We start from the raw sequence: 12,271 nt of genomic DNA, 5'->3' as shown, positions 1-12,271 counted from the left end.
AAAATTAGTCTGACTCTGGCTGTAACTCCGCAAATATTGGCAGAGCTGTGAATTTTGAGAGAAGATTACCGACCCCGTCTCTTGAAATTTTCCACCTTTGACTCTGACTCCTTTACCATAAAACCAGAGTACGACTCCACAGCCCTGCTATAGCTTACCACGAAAAGAAGGTGGATAACCTTAATGAAAAAACATCATTTGTATCATTTTTAATAGGTTGTTTGTTATTATTTTGGAATAGATAGGATTAGCGAGATCATGCCTCTTACTATTTGGTGCTTTCTGGAAGATTCTACCTATTACAAATGATGTTTCGCTTCAAGGTCATCCACCTTCTTTTCGTGATCAAGCTTAACTAACTGCAACCTGTGAATACTGAAGTTTTTTTTCCAACCACATTTTTTTATACGAGGCGTGTTTTTAAAGTAAGTTTCGTTTTTATATAAAAAAGGAACGAGTACAGATAGAGCTAAGTAATTTAGTGCACAAAAATCTACCACCCTTACGCTATTTTTCGACATTGCTCCCGTGATTTTCCGAGCATTTGTCATAGCGTGGTACAGGTTTTTGTATACCTATTCGTACAAAGTTACCGCCCGTTTAGTCAACCATGAGGACTCTTACAGGGCTTTGGCTGGGGCGTTTTTGAACATCCTCTGGTGTGCCCTCACCTCGCTCGCAGCATCTTTCATTTGTTTCGGCATCTAAAGTCTTTCCAAGGTGGTCTGTGGCACAACAGCAATAATGAGCTCAGAGAACATGTTATCCCATGGCTGACTACACAGGCGGCAATTTTCTATGAATAGGTATACAAAAACCTGTACCACGCTATGACAAATGTTTGGAAAATCACGGGAGCAATGTCAAAAAATAGCGTAAGGATGGTAGATTTTTGTGCAATAAATTTCTTTGCTCTATCTGTACTCGTTCTTTTTTTATATCAAAACGGAACTTACTTTAAAAATACGCCTCGTATACAGTGAAGCACCACTTATACGTTTTTGAAGGGACTAATGAAAAAAGCATAAAAATTTAAAAAATGTATAATTGGTAAAGAAAATGTACATTAGACCCTCTAGAGACAATTTCAAAAAAGTATAATTGATAAAAACGAATAGAAGAGAAATGTATAAACTGTGCTTCGCTGTATTATGTTATTCCACATAGACTAAATGAATTTATTGGACAATTCTCATTGCAAAACATGTCACTTAGTTTTGCAATGCATTGAAGTTAAGAACTAAATAACAATGACAAAGTAAAACAACAAATTGAATTGTGAAGACCTGAAGAGCGAAACATTTCACATACTTTTGCAATGGCATTGATGTTAAGAACTGAACCACAGTGGCAAAGTAAAGCAACAAATTGAATCGTGAAAACTAATTTTACTGCTAATATGTTTTCACAAAATCATTTTGACCCTCTGCTTTATTTATAGTCATTAGGAAGGCTAATCTAATGGGAAATTGATTACGTTTGAATTTCAAAGGCACATTGCTATCGAATGAAATAAATGGTATCCGAGGTATGACAAATATTAGTGTTATATAATAACCAATAATTTTTTTTGCTACACTAATATTTTTCTCCTACACTAATATTTTTCTCCAGTTTTATAATTATCAGTCTTATGTCAACCCTTTTTCTCCAGTAAAGTGCATGATTAATCCGTAAATGTATTCAGAAACACTTGCGGAATTCTCTCGATTTGAAGACAGTGTGCATTTGTGCACCTTAGCGTATCAGCAGCATTTCTGACCAATTGCGTTCAGATCTTTCATCTGAAGACTCCGTAGCCTGCTTCGTAAATTATATTCAAGTGCTCTGAAGCCCAGAGTCTCAGTGGTAGCCCTTCCATGCTGCAGGTCCGGGTTCGATCTCCAGGTTGGGGATGATTGATTCAGCTGTTCATTCCTTCAGTGGGTCGATAAAAATAAGTACCAAGTATGCTTGGGAACTAAACCCTGGGGGTTCCGCATTAGGCTGACCTCTTAACCGGAACATCTGCCTAGCACCCCAGAGCCCTTGGTCAGAAGGAGTGAGAGGGGTACAGTAGGCCTTGGCCCTCATAAGCTGTTGTGCCACTGGATTTGGTTTCTTGACTCTTAAACACTCATTCTAACATTTTTTTTACTAAATCACTGCTTTCAGAGAATGTCAAAAGTTGCTTGCTCTTTGCAACTGTTAGACATATTCAAACATATATACACACATGCTTTGACACTGAACATAGTATAGTTAATGACCATGAAGTGTTTTTAAGTGTGTTAACATGGTAGGGTTTTTTACACTGCAATCAATTTCTTTTGCATTCAGTAAATGTAGGAAACAAAGATTATATTATGTTTGTAATTTTAGTACAAAAATGTTCCTTTGCATACTTCTCTCAAAAGATAATGGAATTGCAAACTTTTGCTTTATAATCAATGCACGAGTTTGCATGTCAAACTAATTGTCCCCTTTTAAATGTATGAAAATCATATGTGTTATGATATTCATATTAAAAAAAAAATTCCTTTTTTTAAATACAGATAAAGCTAGACCAATATTTGGTGAACGGTAAGCGAGCGTAGCGAGCTCGGATCGCGAAGCGATCGTTGGCGAGCGTTAGCGAGCAGGGGGCGATAGCCCCCTAGTACAATTAGATTACAGTTAAAGACTAAATTTTAAATCTCTACCCACTACAAAAGTCACATGATTTTTTTTTTAAGTTTTTCTATTGAAATTTAGACATCTTTCCAGAGCAGAGGGAATTTCCCCAGCTACAGGAAACTTTGCATAATAATTTGAGATAGGGGTTTACAAAATTAAAGACAAGCCCATTATTTCAAATGTTTAAAGGGGGATGGAGCACAAAGGGTGTGAACTGAATGAAATTATATCGGAACATCACAAAAACATAACCACTTTTATGCAAAAACATTAGTTTTCAAAGTAAAGGGGGCCATTGAACCCTTGACACTAACTCTTCTAAATGACGGGCCTAGTTCAAGGGCTGGTCTGGTGTTAGCATTGAGGTTATTAAAATTTCAAAGTATTGCAGCATATTAGGCATGTAGCTGCTTTGTTATATGTCACTCGCATGTTTGGAATTTTTTATTAAATTCCCAAAATTCAGACGTCTTGCCAGAGCAGAAATAATTAACTGAGAGGCTTGAAACTTTATGCAGTAGTTTATGTTAAGTTATGAAATTCCCGCACTAAAGCTTAATGTCTGCAGAATTTGAAATATTTTGTAAATACAGTATAACCCTGATTTAACAATTGTCAAGGGGCTGGAAAAAGTTATCGTTCAATCAAGGACATCATTAAATTGAGGTGCATATACATTCAATGCAGTTAAATCCAGGCCAGTGAAATGTATCATTAAATTGAGGAAATTGTTAAATCAAAGTTATACTGTATTTTCTATATTTAGTTTTTTCTAAAAAATCTCAAAAATTCAAGTCTCTTGCAGAGAATAAAACAAACTCACAATCATGAAATTTTGCATAGTAATTAATGTTAGGGATTCACAAATTTTTCTTACTCAGGCTAAGTACTGTGCAGGATTTTGATTTTTTCAGCATACCCAAATGTGTAATCTTATATTTTATAAGTCGATACCACCAAACTTGATATAAGGCCACCATAGAATGGGACATAGAGGTGTTATATCGGAGTTTCACTGCATTTGTTTTTAAAACAATTAAGAAAATGCTAGGCAAAATCCTGAATCTTCGTATTAATAGGTTATGTACATGAAAGATACAGAATAAAATATCTTATTATAAATAGTAAGTAAAGTAGATCAATTATTAATGCCTTTTCAAAGTACAATTATGCATTTCATTTCCATAAAACTGATTTTTAGAATAAACAAAGAAAAAAAAGTGAGATCTGTGAAATTTAGAATTAAACTTGAAAAAAGTATTGAAGTGCATATATAATGACAACAATTTACATACTTTTTCTGATTTTGAAACATCTTTTAAGATTTCCTCAATAAAATATTTGGTCCGACCATAAGGATTGGTGCATGTGGAACCAACTGGATGTGTTTCATCAATTGGAAGATATAAAGGCACACCATATACAGTTGCTGAACTAGAGAAAACTATCCTTTTCACATTAAACTCCTGCATAACCTAAAAGAATGATAAACACAATGTTCCTTTAGTGATCACAAACAAAAGCCAAGTTTCCAAAAGCAGATCCATGAAATTTCTAATAAGACTATAAAAATGCTATAAATGTTGAACATTGAATCAAGAAAGGGTTTTTTACAACTTTAAAATATATGGGTTTCTCATTGTGAATGTTGTTCTCCCCTAATTTGTAACTATTTAGTTACTAAATAATGGATTTGGGTAAGCAAAAATTTCAAACATGATTAGTTTCGAGTAATATAAAACTTACTGATTAAAAAAAGAGAATTCATCATTAAGTCTTATATATATAGATAAATATTTCATAACAAAACACAAAGAACGTGCAATAAATATAAGAGGCACAATTATAATTTAAGGTGTTAAAAATGTCAGGAAGGTGGCACAATCATCACAGGTTGCAATAAAACACATTTTTGACTCGATATGAGTGAATATTTTTGTTTTTCTATATAGTACATTTTTACACAATATTGATATTCAATACCCACTCTCAGCTGTAAGCATTTGGCTGACAAAGTTCAGATAATTTCAAATATGTCAAAAACTAAATGGATTTCAAATCCAAAATCCCGCAATGTTAGCAATAGGGTAGAGTGAAAAAAACGAAATTGAGAAATAAGTTAAGCCTGTATGTGGAAAAGTTGCCTCTTACCAAGACTATTTATCATACAAAATTTCAGCTAAATCAAACAATATCTTTAGCTGCCCATTTGAGGTTCAATTTTAAGTATTTAGCCTCATTTTTCACCAAACTCTCGAAAATGAGCTAACAAACTATAATTATCTCCATTTTAAATCTACGAATGGTCGAAACTAAACTCTGGAGACTTAAATACTTAATGTATAGTTAGTTGAATGACCTACGAGTAATTGCGAAATGGCCTTCAAATGTGCATCAAGAGCGCACATTGCATATGCTGTCTCAGCTCTGGTTTGTCCTTTCTTTGCATTCACCGCTATCAACTGGGTTTTTTGTTCTAATTTGTTGTTTTTCTTAAAATATTCTATTTAGTTTGAATTATTTCAAACTATTAAATTATAACTTCAAATGTAAATGAAGAGGCTGTTTTTACATATAAACAGTTTGAAAAAAAAAACAATTACAAGTCAAGATTTTTCTTCACCAAAGTAAATGAGATAACCGTCAATTTTTATAAATAGAGCTGAATTCTATTGAAATTTATTGAAGTAATCTTAAATTCTTAAACATGGTTATCGAGTTTAGCATTTTTTCCCTTTAAAGCTCTTGAGGGCTCAGCTCTCTCACGCGTTTTCTATTGTTGGTCGGCATTGACCAATATAATGTTTTCTTGACCTGACTATACATTATTCTATTAAACTGTAAAAGTATTCATTTCTAATAATACGTGATGATTTAGGTTTCATATAATAGAGTATACTCTAATAACATATTCTGTTGAAACTTTTACGTTCTCTGATGGGCATTTTCTTGAAATATATAACCGAAAAGATCTATTAGCTGTCGTTAGCCTTCTGCAATGACTGTATTCTTTCTTAACGAACTGATTGAAATATCTCCATTTGAAATTACATTCCATATTTCGTAGACATACATGTACAAAGTTTAACACGGTCATCTTTTTACATTACTCTAGTTTGTCCCCAATTTCTAAACAATATCCCTTATTATAGTTGAGGATGATCTATCGGGACAGGGGCAGATACAGACTACCACATTAAGGAGAGGGAATCATGCTGAAAATTGAACCCCCTCCCCCACACACATACACACAAGAACAAACTTACAGTCTGGGTTACGAACAATTTCTGAAAGTGCTTGGGTGTCAATAAAAAGCATCAAATCGGCCATTAATAAGGCACTTAGTAGGGCACAAAGATTAGTAATCAATCTCACGAGCAATAAAAAGAAGAAATACTTCAGACATTTAATTTAAAAAATAATAAATGGAAAAAAAATACTGAAATCTCTTTCATTTACATTTGAAGTAACAATTCAGAGTTAAGAAAGAATACAGTTATTGCAAAAGGTTAACAACATGCTAATAGAGCTTTTCAGGCATATATTTCAAGAAAATGTCCATCAGAGAACGTGAAAGTTTCAAAAGAATATGTTATTATAGTATACATACTCTATAAAATAAAACCTAATTCATTGTGTATTGTTCGAAGTGAATACTTTCTCATTTACTTTGGTGAAGAAAAACCTTGACTAGTAATTGTTTTTTTTTTTTTTCAAAATGTTCATATGTAAAAACAGCCTCTTTATTTACATTTGAAGTTATAACGTAATAGTTTGAAATAATTCAAACTAAATAGAATATTTTAAGTAAGAAAACAACAAACTAGAACAAAGAACCCAGTTGATAGCGGTGAAGTCAAAGAAAGGACAAACCAGAGCTGAGACGGCATATGCGATGTGCGCTCTTGATGCACATTTGAAGGCCATTTCGCAATTACTCGTAGGTCATTCAACTAACTATACATTAAGTATTTAATCCTCCAGAGTTTAATTTCAACCATTTAAAATGGAGATAATTATATTTTGTCAGCTCATTTTCACGAGTTTGGTGAAAAATGAGGCTAAATACTTAAAATTGAACCTCAAATGGGCAGCTAAAGATATTGTTTGATTTAGCTGAAATTTTGTATGATAAATAGGCTTGTAAGAGGCAACTTTTCCACATACAGGTTTAACTTATTTCTCAATTTCGTTTTTTTCACTCCACCCTAGTGAGCAATCTAAAAATGCAAAAAAAATTTTTTTTTTGGTATTTTTTATCATGTTTTGAATTAGGTAAGCACAACCCCCCCCCCTTTTTCCCAGTATTCATTGCACCTTTCTAAATCTTAATTATTTAATATGACAGAAATATGTTGAATTTTTAATTTTCTTTTTTTTTCAGTAAAAAGTCTTTTTTTTTCAGCAAAAAGCAACCATTTCTTTAACACTTCCAGTGCATTCACTTTTTTCTATTTTTTAAAACTTTTTGCATCTAACTCTTTGTTAGATACCAAAGAATGATATGAACTTCTAACTTTGAAATAATTAACTAAAAACAGGTTTTACAGTAAATGTTTGAATTTCAAATCCACATACTGCATGTACATTAGCTTTTGGAGGTTTATATCACAGTATTCAATTACTATTTTGTGCAAAGTTTCAAATGTTTAGAGCAAATATTTTTTAAAGCTTTAAAAATGTAATTATGAGAAAATCATGAAACAAAAAAATAAATTTCAGTAATAAGCAGTGTATTTGCGATCCTAAAATTTCTTTCAGTTTTCTCAATAGTTCATTGATTCAAACAAAAACTTTGCCGATTCAGAAAGAGGAATATAGAGGTTCTATAACTTTCTCAGAGTCTCAAAATTGACTTTTCTTTTTCTTTTTTTTTAAATTAGACTGTCTGCTTTCTTTCATATAAATTGCATGGGGATTTTTAAATTTAAGGGAAGAACTCATTTGGATGCAAGATATATTCTTAGTAATATCCCTAATTCAAACCATCACAAAAGACTTTTGAAAAAAGTAAAAAAACCTGACAAGAAAGTTATCTAACATTTACAAATCACATATTTCTACCAAAAACTTAAATATGAGTTTATGACAGAATGTAATATTTTACATACAGTCAAAGCTCTGTGAAGATTGTAACAGAGATTTTTTTTTTTTTTTTTTTGAGCAATCACGATTGCTTATTGTTCTCACTTGACTGTTTTTGACGTTCCTTTGATTTTTCCCACCGCCACCCTCCGCACCATCACCGTCGACGGGCTCCTCACGATGCTGCTCCCTATAGCGAAAGCTGTCTCCAGGTTGCATCCATGTCCTACACACATGCGCATACATACACATCTACATGCACACATACACACACAAACACAATACACAAACACATACACACATGCATACATACAGACACCCACACATACACACACAAAAACATACATACACACAACTACCCACACATTCATGCCTGCACACAGACACAAACACCTATGCCTACACACACATACACATACTCCCCCCTACACACACATTCATACACACAACTACCCACACACTTATGCCAGCACACAAACACACATGCCCTACACACACATACACATAACCCCTACACACAAACACACACTCGTGATTGTGAAAAACATAATTTGAATTCAAAATGTCAAAATTCAGATTTTTTTTTTTTTTTTTTTTTTGAATAACATAGCAAAACTATGCTCAAATATAATACAGAATTTTTTTTAAAGTTTGTATTTAGTCTACACATAATGCAAATGCTTCAATTCATCAGAACAGTTTTTACAAGTAATTACTTACAAAAAACTGTGTAGACAGTTCATAAAACTATACTATAAAGAAAACTGCAACTAACATGAATTTGTACTTTATATAAACATATAATGTCCAATGAACAAAAAACTCTAGCATATCCATGTAAATTAAGGCTGGGCGATATACCGATATACCGTCGTATATCCGTACGTATCTACTACCACGATAACAATATTTAAATTTCTATCCATATGATATATCGCTTGAAAAGGAAATACAGGACTTAATTACAGAGAAATTAAGATACTGACTCAAAAAAACATAATCTTTCATAATTCGGTAAGATGGGTAAATGTTTGAAATTTCGAGAAATTATCTGCTTTCTTCAAATAGTTATTTAATATTTAATTATAGTAAAAGGGAAAATTAACAATGTCGTCGAAGGTCAAGGAGGACCCTTTGACAGTTAGGTCTTTGAATCCCCTCCACCTATTAAATTTCCAAAATTTATACTACTAAGACTCAGAGTGAGGTCCTTCCAAGGACTGGGCCCTAATTTCTGACAAAGCTGACATAGCCCCTCATGGGAAAAATGAATATGGGTTGGTTAAGAAAGCATCTTAATGCAACAATTAAAAAATAATCAATTGAGGTATCAACAAGATTCATAAATCAAATTACACTAAACCATTGATATTGCACTGAATAAAAGGTTTAAGAAAAATACTGAACAGAAATATTTTCATTTTAAAAAAATGAAAAAATTCTAATGAGACTACTTTTGTGGCATTTTTATCTCATTAGAGGGAGAGCAACTCATCTGAACGAAACTAAAAGGAAAAACATAAATTCCATTCATGACACACGGCACCACTTGAAACGTTGATACATTCTCGCTATTGCTGGCAACTCCGAGCGATGCGCAAAAATAGGAATTTTAAGTAAGTTCTATGCATTTAAGGCGATATGCACGAAAATTGGGTTTTTATTTAAGTTCTACGCATTTTCGGCGAGATGAAGCATGTTTTGGATGAATGCGCAAAAATAGGGTTTTTATATAAGTTTTACGTATCAACGGATTTGAAGCCATAATAATTCATTGCTTGGTATTTTTTGAGTTTAGTTTATAACAGTCGTCGTAAAATACCAGATTTAAAAAAAAGAGAGGACATTTTCGTATTCGTTTTTCTGAAATTGCTTGTGAAATAATGACACTGATGAGAAAATTAATTTACCTAACAATATGCATTTTGGATTGGATCTGCTGAAGGAAAATAGATTGCATTTTTAAAATCAACATTAAAAAATGTGTGTATCCTTAGAAAACAATTAGAAAAACAATAGTTTCATATGTGTTATATATTTATATTTAACCAAATGACAATTTTATTAATGCAAATTCACAATTTGTGTCAGATTTTTGCCAAATATGGCAGAGAGGTCTTTTAATGCTCAAGATTTCACATAGGGTAGTTTTTGTTCGCAATCGGAACAACCCCATGCTCCCTCACACCGGGGATTTCCTTTTACGAATCCACAGTTTTTGACAGATCTTTGCCGAATTTGGCACAGCGATTCTTTGATGGTCAAGAATTGTCATAAGGCTTTTCGCCTACCTAAAAGGGAAGGGGAGGGTGCAAATAAACCACAAGGGGGGGGGGTTCCTTATGCAAATACAGTTTATGTCGGATTTTTTCCAAACTGGCACAGCAGTCTTTTGATGCTCAAGAATTCACATTGGGAACTTTTTGTTCGCAATTTGGGACCCCCCGACGCCCAACGGGGGTTTCCTTTTACGAATTTAGTTTTCGACGGATCTTTGCCAAGTTTGGCACAGTGGTTCTTTGATGGTCAGGAATTGTCATAGTGTTTTTTGCCTACCTATAAGGGAAGGGGGAAGGGTGCTTATACACCACACGGGGGGGGGGGGTCCTAATGCAAATCCAGTTTATGTCCGATTTTTTCCAAGGAAGGCATGGCACTGCGGTCCTTTGATATTCAGGAATTCACATAAGTTTTTTGCTCCCCAGTGGAGTGTGTGGGGATGGACCACCTTTAAGGGTTTCTCCAAAAAATCCATGAAACGGAATGATGACAAAAAATCCAATTGAATTTTGAGTCATGAAATTGCTCCTTGAACACATTGACAGGAAATGTTTATGCTATTTTTTTTTTCTTTTTTAAAAAACCTGATTGTTAAACATGCTTCACTAGACGAAAAATTTTATTTTCGAGGTAGATCTTGCAATGCTGAATATAGTGACATATGCATTAGTAAAAGTATATTTCATAGTTCTTTGTGCTTAGTGGGTGTATGGTGTGATTCTTTCCGAAATTAATAGCTGCATTCTTTAAAGATTTATTACTAGTATTTTACTTTAATGTTACTCAACTAAGAAGTAAAAACTCTTAATGCAAAGGCTATTAAATGATTAAAAATGAACTAAGACATCAATACGAAATATAGTTCTAAGTATATTCAAATTATTTAGACTGCTCAAATTAAAAGATTTAAACAAAATAATAAATAGAATCTTTAAACTTTTTCGTTGCAAAGCACTTTTGTCATGCACTGAGCTATATTATTTGCATGCTCTCCCCCCCCCCCTCCAGGAAAGTTTTGAATTAGAGAAACAATTGCATTTATTATAAAGGGTGTCCCAAAATTCACGCAAGATTTGAATTTGCCGCCATTTTTGCAATAAATTGTGGGCAATCTTGAAAAAAGAACAATTTGGCAGCTGAGGGTCTAGGGTTATTACAAATGGAGCGTTTTCGATTCTATAATGCGTTTTCATTATCGAACAATTATTTGAAAAATAATGAAAGTTTGGGCGGGTCAAGCGGTTTACTGTTATTGGCGCTCGATATCACAATTAGGTAATGCGCAGGTGGTTGTGGGATTGCTGACATAGACGTTTGACTTCAAATAACCCCATAGGGAGAAGTCTAATGATGTAAAATCACATGATCTAGGGTACAATTCATATCACCGAAACCAGAGAGTACACAAACAGGAAATTTCTCATGCAGTGATTGAATTGTTTTGCTGGCTGTATAGCATAACACTCCTTTTTACTAACCCTAAACTCCCAGCTGTCAAAATGTTCTTTTTCCGTGGCTGCCAACAATTCACAGCAAAAATTGTGGAAAATTCAAATCTTGTGTTAATTTTGGGACACCCTTTATTTGGTAGTATTTTTTGTTGTTTTTCAATATAATGTGCACTGAACTAAAAATTTTGCCCCCCCCCCCCCGGAAAACTTTGAACTCTTCCGTGAATATATTGATACATCAAAAATATCGACATTTAGAAAGCAACATATCACGGAATTAAAATTCTGATATTGCCCAGTCCTAATGTAAATACAAGAGTGTAGTAGCAAAGGATTTGTTTACGATGACTTGCCTCACAATTTCAGTTTATTATACAAGCTTTTTCAAAGATTAAAAACTTTAATTTTAAAGAACAACATACTAAGCGTTCAACTAGGGCAAAAATTATGTACAAATAAAAAACAGAACTTTCCATCAACAAAGCAAATATAAACTGACATCAGCAATTTCTTATAAACAGATTACATTACAAAAAGAACAATATAGATTCTTTTACATTATAACAGACCTGAAATAGCTGATGAATGCCTGTTTCAAATGATTTTGACATAAATATTAACAAGTTAGGTGTAGAGAAAGAGTAACCAGAAACTAATCAATGAGAAAATTATCATTTGTATGGTTCACTTGAATAGGCTTTTGGTGGTGGCGTCAACTATGCAATTAGATAAGAGATCTTTTCAAAAATCCTTAAAATGCTTTGAAAAGCACACCAATAAATGTCATGAATGTAATGGAG

General features: G+C 33.2%; 1 protein-coding gene across 1 annotated transcript in view; it reads right to left on the bottom strand.

The window, feature by feature from the left end:
* The window catches only part of LOC129218330 (UDP-glucose 4-epimerase-like), a 76,107-nt gene that overhangs the window by 42,953 nt on the left and 20,883 nt on the right, over positions 1-12,271 (bottom strand). Inside the window, exon 5 of the mRNA XM_054852565.1 lies at positions 3,951-4,130. Within this exon, the coding sequence (XP_054708540.1) occupies positions 3,951-4,130 (180 nt within the window). The remainder of the gene's footprint in view (positions 1-3,950; positions 4,131-12,271) is intronic.

The sequence above is a fragment of the Uloborus diversus genome, chromosome 3 (assembly GCF_026930045.1).
Source record: "Uloborus diversus isolate 005 chromosome 3, Udiv.v.3.1, whole genome shotgun sequence".
NCBI lineage: Eukaryota > Metazoa > Arthropoda > Arachnida > Araneae > Uloboridae > Uloborus > Uloborus diversus.
The sequence above is the reverse complement of the archived record's forward strand: the minus strand, read 5'-3'. Positions and strand labels throughout refer to the sequence as shown.